The sequence below is a fragment of the Anopheles arabiensis genome, chromosome 2, assembly GCF_016920715.1.
Source record: "Anopheles arabiensis isolate DONGOLA chromosome 2, AaraD3, whole genome shotgun sequence".
Taxonomy (NCBI): domain Eukaryota; kingdom Metazoa; phylum Arthropoda; class Insecta; order Diptera; family Culicidae; genus Anopheles; species Anopheles arabiensis.
This window is the reverse complement of record NC_053517.1, coordinates 64,190,136-64,206,820: the sequence shown is the minus strand read 5'-3', so window position 1 is coordinate 64,206,820 and position 16,685 is coordinate 64,190,136. Positions and strand designations below refer to the sequence as shown.

The window sequence follows — 16,685 nt, the reverse complement described above, 5'->3', positions numbered from 1 at the left end:
GAACACGCGTCGTCCTCAACACGATTTGTCAGCTTTGTACTCATTTCCAGCATCAGGGAGCGGCTTGATTGTGTGTATTCTCATTTAAGCGACAATCTACTTACACAAATCTTTTGACCAACCAGACCTCCGCAGCAGAAATTACTTACGGATACCGAACCACACACAACGTCAAACGAGCTCTAACACAAATTAACACCACACAACAATTGATTCCAATAAAAAGCAATAGAAGCGCACTTCAAATAGTAGCACAAATCCGATGTACTGCACAGCCTAACGATGAAACAACATTCAATCCCTCCTTTTTTCGGCATACACATAAATCACAGACGCAAGCACAACCCATATATTCCACAATTCGGGACAAGAAACACGCAAACATGTCCCGCGCGATGGCCCGACAAAGAAGGCGTCCGCAGCCAATGGTTTGAGAGGGTTTTGGTGAGCTAGAGTTAAGGCGTTCCAACTCATGCGATGCTTGGAAATAAAATACTTCGCTTAACAAGAGACTTACTTCTCGATATTTCCCCGCAAAAGGGTACATCTATCAGATGGAAACCACTAGCTAGGCAGAAAAACACTTTACGGCAGGAGCGCGAGCAGCACAGACACCTTCTTCAACGAAATTTCAAACACAACAAAAACATCTTCCATCGCCTCGTTCCCACAGAGAGTGCGGTTGTGTCTCGCCAGTGTGGCCAGATTATTTTGGCACATTTCGGTAGGAGCACCAACATTTTATGTGTAGTTTTCGGTAGATTAAAACTCGAAACTCAGTTAAAAAGAATTGTTAAGCGAGGGGGGGGGGGATGCTAATGCGCAAAATGAAAGTTCCATCTCACGAGAATATGCATCCTTTATCTAGGATATGGATTAGATTTGGTTCAGCGGTTACAATGAAGGTCTTTCTGGAGTGTCGATCTGAAAATTGTACTAGGAATTCTAAGCCAAGGAAGGACTAAGATGCACATTTTCCTCTCAGTGGCGGCAAGTTCTTTTTCTCGGGACTCCACGCGACCGCTTAGGGCCGCAGCAGTGCTCCATTGGATACGATTTTATCGTACGTGCTGTCATTTGATTTTCGCTGGATTATTTAGATTGATTTGATTGTTTGGCAGAGTTTTATAGTTCAATGGGTTAAAAAATTGAGATTTTTTCTTCAAACCCTAGATATATATATATATACAGGTGTCCCCCGAGATACGACTGTATTTGGGACCGAAAAAATGTCCCAAAGCAAGGCGTAAGTCGAAAAAGTCGTATGTCGAATATCTGTCAATGTTAAGTTTATAACCGAAGTTGAAAAGACGAAATCTATGCTATTGTGATTTTTATGTGCAACAATGTTTGATAATGTATTAATTTTACAGCAAAAGTCGTTTGCACGATGCAAATATTGATGATCGGGTAGTTATAGAATCTTTGAAAATGTGTGTGTAATGGTTATCAGCACAGAAATTCAAAAAATAAAACAATTTCTTGTCACTGACAACTTTTCACTATCAAAATCAAAGTCGTCGTATCTGCGAATCTTCGTAACTCGAGGGGGTCGTAACCCGGGGGACGCCTGTACATCGGTATTTCTGGTCACTTTGCCCACAGGTCAAGTGGCGGCCATCCTTCAAAAATCCTCGCTCGAAACGTCAAAAAAACCGTCACAAGCAAGGATAATGTATTTAGAAGGTTGATTTTTACCGCTTTTGCTGGGCGACATTGTGGGGGACATCTGTCACTCTCTGCATACAAATTTCATTACTCCGCACCAGCCCTCCCCGATTTTTATACGGGAGCCCCAGGAAGAGAAATGTCAAGTCGAGAAATGTCATTTTGCTCTGAACAACTTCACCTTGTCATTTATAACACCTTGGTCACAAGTACTTAGAAACGACGTCACCAGCGAGGGAAAATCGCACCTATTTGGAGGGTTTGGCGACGTCGTTTTTAAGTACTTGTGACGGTTTTTGACCTTTCGAGCGAGGGCTTTTGAGGGTGACCGCCAAAAAACTCACTTTGCTCTGCGGGCCAGTGTGGCAGATTATTTTGGCAGATTTCGGCAGGAGCACTGTTGAGAACGCGACAATTTAAATTCAATGAATTATTTTAACGATCAAATTCTTTTTAAGCTTTAACCACCAACTGCGAGATTCAAATTCAAATTTGAATGATTTTCTTTGACGAGCAATTCCCGGAATCCACACAACTGACATTTTCTACTTATTATGAACATTAAATTTTAACGGATAAGATTTTGAATTTAAAACACATGTAGCATTTTTCAAGTGCCAGGCAAACAAAGGTGCATCAGCGCGATAAGTAACAAATAAGGATATCGTGCCTTGTGATTTTCGGTAGGATAAATGGAAAATCGGTAGTTTTAGGGCAGTCATCTGTGATTCGGTAGACATATAAAAAATCGGTAGGAATACAGATAAATCGGTATTTCTGGTCACTATGGTTGTGTGTCGCACAGAAAAAGCTCGCTAGCTGTCAAACTCTGGAGCTTTGTTTGAAACGTATAAACTCGCATGCACCGATGGAAAACTCGCTTCACTTCGTCCGCGATAGAGATATGCACGCATTATTCTCAATAGATATAATAGATAGAATAGATAAAATGAGCAAACAATAAAACACTTAAATCCCCCTATAGGATAGCAAAATTACTTGACATTAGAGAAAGATTTTGAAATGAAATTCATATGCACAGAATTGGTCAGTAGAGTTTTGCTACAGTAATTGTGCGGTAACAAAAAGCGTTTTGGAAGAAATAAAATTTTTAATTAATATTTTGTTTATTTATCTCGAATAGTTCGTTAAGTGTAGCCGCGGCATAAGTGAACGAAATAAAAACTTTAATAATTGAACGAAACAAATGTCTGAACTTTGAGTTTTTTGTGTTTTGGAAAGAACTTTTGGAATGCGCCACCTTGGATACAGATATCTTGGTGACGAAATTAACTCGGTTATAGCACTGGGTATGGAACTTATCGAAAAGAAAATCATGCATTTTGCGATAAAATTGAAATGTTGCTACTTTTGATGAGTGTTTGTTACCAGTTTTGAAATATATAACGGTGTATTATCTGCTTTCCGATACTTCATGGTGTATTTTTCAATAAAAACATAAAAAAAACTTGCTCAGAAATGTCATGCCTGTGATCGCTGTTTGACGTCGAAGTAGCCTGTTGTCAGGTAGAAGCGTACGTAAATAAACAATTCGGATTAAACACGTGTTTGGTGCAGTTGGATTGCCTGAGAACTGAGGACAGCGAATTTAATTTTATCACGCTATAACGATGGAGTCTGACCAGGAAGATGAGGTTCCCAATGTCAATTTCGTCCCGAGCTTGCTGTTCGTAAAACGTGGCGTTGCAAAGGCCAACCCGGACAAGGTATGGAATAGTTATAAAATGTTCAGCCGGCTTTCACCCTTATGTTCCTCGCGCTACTCGTAATTGCAGGTTACATTAACCCCGGCAGAGCTGGCAAGAATTATCAACGAGACCAGAGAAGATCTGGAAGAGTAAGCATCAATACAGCGTGGGTTGAAGATGTTTTCCACGAAAAGTATACGTTTTTGTTTTGTAGAGAAGGGGCGGAAGGGATGGACACATCCGACGACGAAGAGAATGAAGATAGTGAGAGAAGTTTAGCTGAAAGAGCTGGCAGGTTGGCAGCGATGAACGCAGATGGCACTGGTGAAGGAACTGATGAGTATAATTTCGATTCGTACGAGCAAGAAAGTAAGTAAAGCGAGTACGATAGGTTGTTGTTTTCATGTGGCGGGTCTAAATGTAAGATTTTGCTCTAAACATTCCACATTCTAGCCGGCACAACCGGATTACACCTGAGTACGGTGGCCGTAATTGATCCGACAGAAAACATCCAGGATGATGAAGATTCGGATGCGGAAGATGAAATCATTAAGCCGACTGACAACCTGATCCTTGTCGGACACGTGCAGAACGAGAGCGCCTCGATGGAAGTATACAGTACGTAATTGTGACTCCGATCTTTCCATCAGCTTGAGAAAAACTTACTACCAACCTTGTTATGATGTTATGATTTTAGTTTACAACGAAGAGGAAGGAAGCCTGTACATTCATCACGACTTCCTGTTGCCGAGTCCTCCGCTGTGTATCGAGTGGCTCAGCTTTGATGCGGGCAGTGATAAACCGGGCAACATGTGCGCGATCGGGTGTATGGAACCTATTATTACAATATGGGATTTAGACATTCAGGATTCGTTGGAACCGGTGTGCAAGCTGGGGTCGAAAGGCAGTCGTAAGAAGAACCTCCCAAAGCTTGGCCACACGGACGCTGTTTTGGATATTTCCTGGAATCACCATTTGCAGTGCGTTATTCGATGTTTCTTTTAGACACGCGTTTATTTGAATTAATCTTTTCGATGTACTTATTCTGCAGACATATCCTAGCTAGCGGATCGGTGGATCAAACGGTAATTCTATGGGACCTGGAGGAGGGCACACCCCACACGACGATCCGCGACTTTGGGGAGAAGGTGCAGACATTAGCGTTTCACCCGAAGCGAGCCGAAACGCTTCTGGTTGGGAGTTGCGATGGCAAAGTAAAAGTGTTCGACTGCCGCTCTACAACCGACGACAGCAGCAGCTACAAAATGTGGGATCTTGGTGGCGAAGTGGAACGTGTCTGCTGGGATCACTTTAACCAGAACTGCTTTGTGGCCAGCACTAACGATGGAAAGATGCACTACATTGACAGCCGCCAGGATGAACGTCCGCTGTGGTCGAAGGAAGCGCACGAGAAGGAAGTTACCGGGCTCGTGCTTAGCGCTCATGTGAAGGGAATGCTTTCAACTGCCTCCGCGGACGGCTCATTGAAAGTATGGGACATTGATGAGCAGGATGCGCGCATGGTATATCAAAAGAATCCCAAAATCGGTGTTATACAGTGCTTGGGTGAATGTGACGAAAGTCCGTTTACCCTTGCATTGGGCGGAGATTTGAAGACGAAGAATTTTTGCGTGGTGAACCTGCTGGACAACGATATCGGTAAGTTGAGGCCGCTAACTTCCCAACCATTTGTTACTTGCGAACTAATCGTAATATTGTGTTTTACAGTGTCAAACGTATTTAAATCGAGACACGTTGCAAATGTTTCAGACAGCAGTTGCGAACCTCCAACGGAAGAAATGGAAGAAGCAACCATCGAAGATGAGTAAATTTCTAATTTCCAGTATGCCAATAAAGGTTTACACATGATCGAAAATAACGTTACTTCTATATTTCGATATGAGAAAATTTACTACATGGCAAGACTCTACTTGGTTTTTAATCGGATGTTTCGGTGATGGTAGAGAAAGCAAACTTTCTTTTTGTGAGCTTTTTTTTTCTTTCATGTACTACTGTTGCATAAAAAAACGATAAAGTCTAATTTCTAGATCATGCGATTGTATTTTGCAAAATGTACGTTTTAAATAACATTGTTCCTCTACTGAAGGCTGATTGATTTGACCTGATCGATCAAACCAATTCACCATAGTTATGAAGCCAAAACATCAACAATCCTTCGCCTTCAAATTGAAATCTAATCATTTCACCCTGAAGTTGATCATATGCAGTTTTGTTCTCAGAGAGAGAGAGAGAGAGAGAGAGAGAGGGGGGGGAGGAGAGAAAGGAAGGGAAAGAGCCAATGATTCAAGGTTTGGCTGATAACATATGAATAGTGCAATACGAGCCAGGAAAGTTCGTATAAATTAGTTTGATAAATCCAGAGCGTTCATTAGTTGGCAGGGAAGTGTATCATCGGTAAGCTGTAATACCACAAACGGGGCAAACCTACTACAGCATGGAACATAAAGTCGATATTGATCGTGCGGCTTATAGCCACTTTGCGAAACCGTCCGCGTCAATGGGATACAGGAAAGTATTCTACACGCTCTTAGCTTTCAGCTCCATCGCTTTCGGTGCATTCGTGATGGCAGTGTTCTACCACTGGAATGAAGTACAGAGCATCGATAACCGAATGCAGATGCACGATGTAAAGGAAGTAATTCGACTGACGGATATGCTGTTGGCCAAGCATGAATCCAATGCGGCCAACGTTGAAAAGCTTCTCGCACTGTTTCAACAGCACTTGCGAATGGAATCGGGAAGTCACTTGAACGTAGAAGCAGACTTCGAGTCAAACTTAACGTTTGGTGATCTGGCGAAGGACAGGAAGCAGAACCATAAGCCTTTGGAAGCTGGGCCGGCAGCCACTGGGCTGTTCGATGGAGAAGAAAAGGACAATCTATCTCCGGAATCTGCAAAAACAAACTCGAATCCTGCAGATGATATCATGAACCGGACGGATGATCAACGTCAGAGTACTACACCTGGTCCGGTAGAAGAAAAACAATCTGCCGAGAGTTTTCATTGGAAATTTAGCATTCCGCGGGCTGGCTGGTTGCAGCTTTCGCCATTTGGTATAAGTTACGGTACATCGGGTGAATCCGCTGACAATCAAATTGTGAGTAAGGAAATGGAATAACTAGTGAATAAAAACCTTCAGAAAAAGTGAAAGTAAATTTAAATATATCGTTTTTTTTTGTTTTAATTTTAAACGAGAAAAGGAAAAGGTATTTACCGACAACGTCTTGTGGCGCCAGAAGTAATTGAAACACTAGCAAACATTAAAAATCTATCGTAATAGAACATCTGGAATGTTTTTATCTAGAAATTTTTTTTTTAATTTCCAGCTACATATAAATTTCATTTGTCCACTTAAATAATAAAAATGTGTTTAAAAATCACAAAAAAAGTTTAAAAGAAATTTGTAAACAGAAAAAGTACAAATAATGCTTAAAAGCTGTTTGTATATTAACAATAGTACGATTATCAGTCGTCTTCAATTAAGCGCCGGGTCCAAATGCGGTATGGCAGCAAACGAAAAAAAAACAATTACAGTTATAGCCGTATAAGTCAGAACTAAAACTCAGTAATCACGAGTAATATTAAATTTAAATTAAATACGAAAATAATATTATTTTAATAACTCAGTTTTTTCAAAGTGATCGTGACTCTTTTCAATTTTAGCTTTAATGATTAAAACTACCGATGGCACAATGAACGAAAGCGTAAATAAATTTTGTCTTGTCAATAAATGATCTGCTAGGTGGAATATTCATTCAATGTTCTTTTTACACCCATGCTTTACACAAATAAGAAAAGTAATTCATCACCACTGTAATTGTGTGTTTTAATGTACATTTCTTTTCCTGGAAAGGTTTGTATTGGGGTTTGTAAACGTGTGGGTAGGATCGCGAAGAACCTTGCCAGCCATTATCAATCAAACGGGCCAATGGCGATAATGAGGAGAAGTGGCGCAGATAGTCTACAGCAGATCGGTTGATTCAGTCGTCGGAAAGCGCTCCACAATTTCACTAGCAACCAACGAATTTACGTTCACGGCAGTTGGTTCCATACGTGCTCCGTGTTAGATTTGCAACGGTGTGTAACAGGATAAAACAAGATCGGATCGTAACGAATCCTGGTGCTGAGCGTAAGATCGACCATCTCCCGTCTCCTCAGCATTAATAATGGTTACCATTCGGAACGATATAGAATCGAACGGGAGCGCCAACAGAGCGGACAGTGCAGCTAGTGTGGTCGAGGGTACCAAAAACATTAACCAACTAGCGAACGGATCGCGCAGATCCACAATGGGCGATATAAAGCAGAAAGCTTTCAACAAGAAGTGTGTCGGTTTCTTGGCACTGATCGTGTGTGTTGGTGTTTGCTTCGGTGTTGGGATGCTATTTCTCTACGGTCATTTGGTGGATCGATTGAATGAAAGTGCCAATCACGGGTCAATGTTGCACGACAAAAATGGCAATCCTGTGAAGCATCTTCTTACCACTACTACATCGACAACAACGACCACTACATCGCCATTATCATCATCATCATCGCCGTCGCCGACAACATCAACGGTCCCGACAGCGGTGACGGAAATTTCCCCTACTACGACCAGTACAGAGAGCTTCATCCAGCCGTCTACGCCAGGAAAACGCCAGGAAGATGATGTGTTTGACTTAGATTCTGGATTGAACGACAAGGGAAAGGCTCCCGTAGCGACGCCTCAATCCTCGATGGAGATCACCACCGCTCGCAACGCGGGCATGCCGCCTGGCTGGGGCAAGATACAGTATAGTCCACCGCAAGGAATGGGCTCTAACGTACAGTATGTGCCCTCCAGCGGTAGCGGCGATTATTCCGGCGATGACAGTGATGACGATGATGTACAGAATGACGCGGAAGGCTCGGGAAATCATAAATAAAATACAACGTGCTGTACGGTAATCGAACGTGGCGCGCAATTGTGCTGCAAAAGTTGCGAGCTTTGTTAATATAAAACTCCGATAAGTACGCCACAGCTCGCTTCCGACCAGCGCACCAGATGATGCAAGATGAAGGCAATTGTTCAGATGTGGTCGTTACGTTACGCAGTTCGTTGAGACGCATGCTTTGGCACAGACAAGTGATAAGAGCACCTTGTTATGGGTGAGAACAGGACGTGGAAAGGCGAAGTAAATTTTGGTAAACTGTTCTACATCACAGACACTAGGAGTGCCAACAGTGAATGTAAAGATTGATGAAAAATAACACTTATTACCAACTTCACATGAGTGTAACGTCTAACGTCACCTCGTTTCGTATCACAGCAAATGTAGCATTTTATGTTAGAAGTGAATTATAAAATTCGCGTGTTGCAAAAATCATTGTTAGAGTGTTTTATTGTAGTACTTATTCAATAAAATATAATAATATGGTGAATACTAACGACAAGAAAACAATTCTGTTGCTCAAGAAAGTAGTAGCAATATAATATACGAAAGTTAGAAGGATCTATGTTATTGAGGTATGGCTGAAATTGACGAATTTGTATTGCGTCTTAATGTTGCCTTTATGTCTTACCATTTAGTGCTGAACTATCTGTCCCTAATTGGTGTATTAATAGATAAAAAATAGTCGGTCCTGTGACAACCAGATTTGAATCTATGATGGGTCTATTGTAACCAGTGCCGTATGGACAGAGTACTAGCGACATGGGCCCCCGGAAGGATGGCCCCCGAGGCTGGCGAATCATTTCAAAGGGGCCTCAACTTGTATTACCGCCTAGGGCCCCCGATACCCTTAATCCGCCACTGATTGTAACATCGTGCACCTAACGACAATACTACCGCGATTGACTCTTTTAAAATACTTTGCTCCATATTTCATGCTTACTATTGAAGAATATGTAATTCATTATAAACTGAACGAGATACAGTGTTTTTTTTATGAAAAAAGAAAAACTGAGCTTAGCAACTTAACTTTAATGTATTCATTTACATTGATGCAATAAAAAACATGAATGATTTGGTTGCATTAGAAAGCAAGTAAGTTGATGGTAAGTATGTCTCTTTTAATGAGCATAAAGTATGGTAAAAGCTTAATAGAAAATTAGATTTTAGTTGTGTTGCTAGCTTTTCACAACGAAAAATACTGAAAAGTAGAAATAATCAACATTGAAAATGTTAACGCTTTCTAATTTGGGTAATTTGCCAATTGTTGCGCACCACCCAACTATTGCGCACTGCGTATAAATTATTGTTCATCCAAATATTTATAACCCATTGATGAAAGCCAGCATTTTTCCTTTAATATTGAGCATTTCTGCCGCATATTATACTAATTTATGTTTTGAAACGAGCACTTTCTAGATTTTTTAAGCACGAATGAAAATATGTTGACTGATTTCGACCACAACGAATATATTTCTTCGCTAAACCGCTAAGAATTTTGCTTCACTAAATAAGACTTAATTCGCTGTATGAACCACATAAACTGTATATTTTGATTTAAATCAAACAAACATAGTTAATTCTCACGATTCGGTAGCAAAGAATGTGGACTTTTTGTAGACTTATTTTAATCCGCTGTATAATAATTGGAACAAAGAGAGTACTTCGTTTCTATTTATTGCACAGGCCAAAGCCTCCTTTTTCACCGTTCGCTAATTATTTGGCGGAATTCCGGCTTGAACCAAGGACAAACGTGTAATGTAACAGCGTTTCGTATTGCCCTAAACACTATTCGGTAGAAATACATCCATTTCAGGACTTTTTTTTGTCTATTTCAGTGTGTTGGAAAGAGTTCAATAATTGGCTATGAAGTGTGCAATAATAGAATTTTGAGTTTTTGTAAGTGTGCAACAATTGGAATTTTGAACAGATTAAAAAAAAAACAGTATTTCTTCTCAATATTTATAATTTTTCTGCCTAAAATAAAATATACATACTATTTCTTAAACAATAATCATGTGTAATAGACACACACAACAAAAATATTGTAATTTTATCTTTCTCCAACATATGAAATACGTTGGCTGTTCCCTAGCAACAATTGGCAAATTACCCTATTTATGGGAAATAAGAAATGCACATCAATTGCATTTAAATTGAAAACAAATGACAAATGTTACCACATTTCCGCGCGTTTCTGCATTGCCGTAAGTGAAGCGCCAGCCTTTACATTTTTATTAATTATTTCATGAGCACTTGCGTTAGAAAAGCTTGTAAAAGCTTTTCTGTATTTGGATTTTATAAGGTACATTCAAAGAATAAATGATTAAAGTTAAAAATTGAGATAACACGAGAAAACTCCTGAAATTACATATTCAAACAGAATGATTGGTGAATAATATACATACCTTTTAGATTGTGCAGAATGTCTACCATTTTAGTAGCGGGATCTTTTACAAGAAAGCAACTTCATTATGTACAGAACAACAGCCATCCTGCTTCCTTACACTTTAGAGAAAGCCAATCCTAGAAAGTGTTCGCGTTATATACGCTTGACGTTAGCGTTCCTTGCCGTTCCTCTGGCCTTTAGCCGGGTTTTCAATTTCCCACGCCAACTGTAAAACATAAATGCGTATGTAACAGCCTTTCTCTGTTTCCTGCCTGTTACTGTACTGCTCATGCCTACTGCTTCCTTTTTGGCTGATGGTTGCCATGGCTCCACCTACTCTGGACGATACCAGAAAAGAGAAAGAAAGACAGAGAGTAGATATTCCTAGAGCGAGAGAATGGAACAGGAACCGGAACATGAAAGAGACAGCATACCAGCTGTATAAAAAAAGTGTCGGAATTTATGCTGCAAAACAGATTTGCTCAACTTTTTCAAATGTAAAAAAAAGAAAAAAGCAACAACACTGTGGTGAAATATGAAAGAGGAGGATTTTTTCCTCTTTTGGACAATGGAACTCAAAATTAGCTCTACCAGTATAGCAGGGACATGTTGTACGCATGTGCATAAATGCCCGATTCCCTGTGGATGCTTCAGCACATAGCTGTTTTTCAGGAATGGGAGTACGGAAGGAGGCAAATCGTCTTGCAAGGAGATTCCTTTAAATCTTGAAGGAATTTTCATCTTTCTCCTTGGTGTTACGGGCCGCTCCCAAGCAGCTGCGTCTCGCAAGGACTATACTATAAGTGGCGCAGCAAGATATGGGCAACGTTTTACGATGTTCCCTTTGATTGCTTTTCTGGCATCATATTATCAGAGCGCGTTCGTTGGTTGGAAGGTATGCGATAGGGCACAAATCGCATAAGGGGGAAGCATTTTCTTTTGAAAATCCTCACCCACATGCACAAACAGTAACCAACATACACATACAGAGGGAACTGTATTGGTTCTTTATCTTAAAAGTGACATAACAGGAAGAAAGAGAATTGGGAAAAAGGTTTACGACCACAACTCCCGCTACATAACTCTTCGTTAGGTGCTTCGTTGATTTAAGACACTTTACGACCAACGATTGAAATTGTCTTTTTCAGTAGAAAATTAATTCCTCCATTGGGGTGGCACGGGGTCTACATTCATTCGAATAAACAATCGTATGACTGAGCTATATTTTTTTCAATAAAAGCATTCCATTTCTTTAACTAACCTTTTAACTTTCGATCGCCATTTCTATGTATGTTATGCTAACCTTAATGGATGGATTCTAGTTTAACGGACAATATGAATGCCTTTATCTTTTTATGCAAATATTTTTATAATTGTCAACATAACATTAGAACATCTTTTGTCGTTATACGAATGATCGTAACGACCGATCGTTACCGCAAGGCCAGACGAGGTGAAATATACAGCGAAATGAACTATTTGACAGGTGAAATATCTGTCGGATAATGCATCACAGCAACCAGCTGGTGTGCAATGTAAACAAATAACGTGTACAAAATCGCAACTAAATCCATTAAAAAACTTCAATATCAAGTATTTCATCAATTTTCAGTCAATAGTTCATCATTTCTTCCCATTTGTAAATGTTCCGCTTAAGAAGATACTCTTTTAAAGTGATTTTCGTAAGCGGATGTTGTATCTCCCCCAACCCTTCAACTTTACCTGTCAAATATTTCGCCTGACAAATAGTTCATTTCGCTGTATATTTCTCCTCGTCTGGCCTCACGGTTAGACGTTTTGACGAAGTGTGCTGGTTTCAAATAAATCCTTCCCTATTTCCACGCTCACTATGATTGTACTGTATGCACGAGGCATGGTTTGTTCTCGGCATGTAGCCTCCTCGGGCTGCATGAATCGTGCGTGCGCCATACACGTCCTTTCACCAGGTAGTAAAACAGTGCAAACGGGCTCGGAACTTTCACGTGCCCGGGATCCAGCAGTTTCGCAGCGGTGAAGGTCTGCCGTGCTGTGTGGAGGTCTGATTTTATGATTGTCTTATTGCCATAGAAGGTAATACTGGCTGTGAATTGCTCGCTCGCCGAAATATCACTTAAGGAGCCCAGAAGAAAGAGTGCGTGTGTGGCGCTCTGGACAGAATCGTATGAGAATACACGTAGAACTAAAACTAGACCTGATACCAGTTTCTGCACAAGGCAAAAGATCAGCAACTTATTAAGGAGCACAGCTTCAGCTTTGATGCTTTACGCTTTTGCCAGTGTGGAACCACGGTGGAAGAAACAACTTTTCCGTCTTCTTAACGCAATGGAGCTTTCGTATCGAAATACACACTCAACATTTCAATTTGTTCACTTTCGGTGTTTTACTTTACTGTTGGTTGCATGGACACCGCCATCGGCTGCTATGACCCAAGGAGGAAATCACAATCATCTGGATGAGTGCGAGTACGCTCTGTCATCGAGATATCCTTGAGCTATATTTAAAATGTCATCCATATTCACGGACCCTATGCATGGAAGCGATTTTGAGGCAAAAAGGGGTTCTAAACAAACAAAAATAATAAACCTTCACTTTATATACAAATGAACGGAAACAAAGCAGAAAGTTCTTTTTAGGTTTGTAAAGAAACAAAAAAAATGAAGATAAAAAAACCTCGCCAGACTGTTACCGTTATGTGGCGTAAAATGTAAAATCGAGGTCAAATCATGGTCAGAAAAGCGGGTTGTTACAGTTTTTTTCAAGTAGTGTTGTTTTTTGTCGTTACTGAAGGATAACATAAAATCGTTGCCTTTGGTGCTAAATACGCAACGTGCTTGTTCACTGAAAGGATTGGATCTTTCTTTTCGTGCAATATGCCAAGGATAAGAGTGCAAGGATAATTGAAGCCAAATTTGAAATTGGTGTAGAAATGGGTGTAGAAATTTGTTAGAAAAGCAGAGCAAGGTCATGCCGGCTTGCCGTTGATTTCGACCTCTTTTTCGAAACGATATAGCTCCGAAGCGCTGCCTGTCACACGTGTTTGTACGGTAGTGATTGCCTTCAGGGACTCGGCTGCTTACAGCGGTGGCGTGCCTTTTCGGGTGGGCTACCTTCAACCGTACAGTTGCTCCGCTTTAATCATTTAACTGGTTCGCAGCGACCCAATGGACTGACAGTGTTGTGGACTATTTCGCCCGTCCGATCCTACAGGGCATTCGTAGGGCAAGGGTTAAAAGCGTATACATGGATATAAATATAGGATGCACTTTTATAATGGTGCTGTAAACCAATAAACAAGCATCGTAAAAAGGTCGTCCGTAGGAAATTTTTCGACAATCACATTCAGCTAGAATCCTTCCGGCTGGCCTTTTTTCAGCCCGAACCGAGGTCGAGTTCCGCGCCCCAACCGACAGGCAGGTTGGTTTATTGGGAGCGTGTGGTACCAGCACTGTTCAAACCCACTGGGAACAGCGACGAAGGCCAGGACAACTAGACGCTGCCACGCCGGACCGGGCATGACCATGGGGATTTGAATACGGTGGCATCAAACATCACGCCCGCTTCGGAAGGTTTTATGACGTTCATCAATGTTTCAAAACTCAATCTTGCAAAACCTCCGCTACTAAAAAAAAGAGAAAAAAGTGGCGCGAGCCTTTCCGAGTGTCTTTTTGATGGCGTTAGGTTTGATGCCGATGGAGACAGTACGGACCAAACCGACGCGCCCACTTCCTCCGGGCCCCGTAAAGTGACGGGCCCGTTGCTGCGAATGAAACGTGACGGAACTATGCGATGGTTGGATTACATCGGTATTGCGGTCGTTGCGGAGCATTGTGTGAAGGTTTTCGTGCGTACTGGTGGCTCGTGCCATAGAGTGACAGAGATATTTTATTTTATGAACAATTACAACGCCAATCTGATTCTGGACGGACTTTCGGAAGCTCACCATAATCCCTCAATTATTCAAATAGGTAGAAAATAACATTATGTGTCGGGGCTTTTGATTCAGTGATATGCTGAGACTTATGAATGGAAGGTTATGGCTTAATGTGACTACCTGTTGAGGGGTATAAATCGAATGGATTTAATTGTCAGTGCTGTTAATGGCTGTGTGTTGTGCCGTACTCTATTGTACAGGGTTATATTGGATTGATGGACTAAAGGAACCCTAATAGGTAATATAGCGGTAGCTTTGGAGCAAATTGGCGAAAGGAATCCAAATTGAGACATGAAACTTTTCGCTTGTTTTACAAAATTGGTTGTTTGGTAGCACACTTCTTGAGGTGTGGTAAATTGCGATTCTGATAGTTTCGTTGTCTATTCGCATTGTATAAATTAAAACATTCCTTATCCCCAGGCGCAAATGGTATTCCATCTTCAGTGTGGAAAAATTGTAGAATTTCGCGCATGTTGGAGATACGTGGTATTTTGCGACCGTTTTCGGTTCCCATTCGGCGGTATCTCAGGGACCGCCTGTAATAACTCAGCATCAACATGGTTTCATGCCAAAACGTTCGATCCCGTACAACCTGATGCATTTCGTCTCCCGTCTGTTTAAGAATATTATATCAAGCCGGTAGATTCATGTAAATTATCGAGACGATCTTTGCAAGTCAAAATAGAAGCAGATTTTTCAAACACTTTCCACACGAACCCTTCTGGGGTGCTTCAAGGTAGCGTGTAAAGTCCACTCCTCTGTGTTGTGTTATTTTTTCTAACGACTGTATTACTATTCTTCCATCAAACTATTGATATTATTTCCTATCTCCACTCTTAAGGATGCTACCATTCTTCAAAATCATCTTAATAAGTTGTCATCCTGATGTACGTTGGTCGGATTAGGATTTCAACCGTCTACACGTTCAGTTATATTCCTGTTCACCGAGTCCATGTAGAGAAAAGTGAATGAACAAACTACTATAAGAAAGGCTAGGCAAACTTTCGGTATTGTGACTCGTTTATCTCGGGATTTTGATGATCCGGGGTGTTTAAGGACTCTGTAGTGTTGTTGGGTTAGATCGATTATAGAGTACGCTTGCATTATGTGCCCCTGCAAGTAGCTCAACATGGAGAAAATAGAAACAACACGATTCACTCATATAGCACTCAATAAGGCATTTCTTCTTCTTCTTTGGTACAACAACAACCGTTCTCGGTCAAAGCCTGCCTTGTACCACAAATGAGCTAGGCTTTCAGTGACATTTTGATTTCCCCCCATAGCAGGCTAGTCAGTCTTACGTATGGCAGCACGGTCCATTCGGGGCTTGAACCCATTCTTAAGTCGTACGAGTTGACGGTACAGACCGGCATTTAGGCATTTTTAGGAAATAAGGCATTTATAGCGTCAAATTCACCACTTCCAGATTATAATACACGCTGTCAGTTAATGCAATTGGAAATCGCGGTTTTTTAATACTGGAATTGCGTTTTTTTTAATGCAATGTTCATTGCTCATATTCTTTGCAATATGATCGATTTTTCTTATTTGCTGAAACAGTTTTAATTGTTATGTTCCGTCACGTCAATTACGTGGTCTTTCTTACTTGTATGTTCCGATTCGCCGTACCTGGAGCGAAACTTGAACTAGTAATGTTTGGAAATTATTTTTAATTCTTATTTCACCGTTAGTTGCGCTAACCGCTTACAGATGGCGCATGTAAAGAGCTTTTTTATGCATCTTTTGTTCATTGCTTTGAGGGGTTTTAAAAAATAATGCAACTACCTGTATTATGTTTATTCAAATGTACTTCATTTGTAACAAAACAACGTTTCAATGTTTCAGTTATATTTCAAATTCAATATAATTAAGCAATATGACCATACCGTCAATCAATAATAGAAAAAAATATATACTTAATAGCACAACACGGAGTATTGAACTAGTTCCTAAATTTAAAAAAAGTAATGTTACAGTAATATTTCATAAATTTAATCAGTTTTTTAAATGATGATACATTTTATACCCATTTTAAACTCAATTGTAACTAAATT

At 40.5% G+C, this 16,685-nt stretch overlaps 2 protein-coding genes across 6 annotated transcripts in view; one reads left to right on the top strand and one right to left on the bottom strand.

Annotated features, from left to right (window-relative positions):
* LOC120904143 (ras-related protein Rap-2a) overlaps positions 1-650 on the bottom strand; it is a 31,958-nt gene extending 31,308 nt beyond the window's left edge. For 4 of the 5 annotated variants that reach the window (XM_040313941.1, XM_040313966.1, XM_040313974.1 and 1 more), the window contains exon 1: positions 518-650. The gene's annotated coding sequence lies outside the window, so the exon portion shown is untranslated. Of the gene's footprint in view, positions 1-104; positions 123-517 lie in introns of those variants that run through there. The other variant, XM_040313949.1, reaches the window with a different exon arrangement.
* Positions 651-3,198: 2,548 nt separating this feature from the next.
* On the top strand, positions 3,199-5,256 carry LOC120896377 (periodic tryptophan protein 1 homolog). The gene is made up of 7 exons (XM_040300430.1): positions 3,199-3,395; positions 3,465-3,526; positions 3,592-3,746; positions 3,831-3,995; positions 4,075-4,357; positions 4,429-5,036; positions 5,106-5,256. The coding sequence occupies exons 1-7, from the start codon at positions 3,300-3,302 to the stop codon at positions 5,204-5,206; spliced, it is 1,470 nt and encodes a 489-aa protein (XP_040156364.1). The 5' UTR covers positions 3,199-3,299; the 3' UTR covers positions 5,207-5,256.
* The last annotated feature ends 11,429 nt before the right edge of the window (positions 5,257-16,685 follow it).

Excerpts from the sequence above, each read along its gene's own strand:
- LOC120896377 (XM_040300430.1), top strand. The coding sequence starts at position 3,300 with ATGGAGTCTGACCAGGAAGATGAGGTTCCCAATGTCAATTTCGTCCCG. Across the intron at positions 3,747-3,830 it reads CGATTCGTACGAGCAAGAAA|CCGGCACAACCGGATTACAC; the intron begins GTAAGTAAAGCG and ends TCCACATTCTAG. Across the intron at positions 3,996-4,074 it reads CGCCTCGATGGAAGTATACA|TTTACAACGAAGAGGAAGGA; the intron begins GTACGTAATTGT and ends TTATGATTTTAG.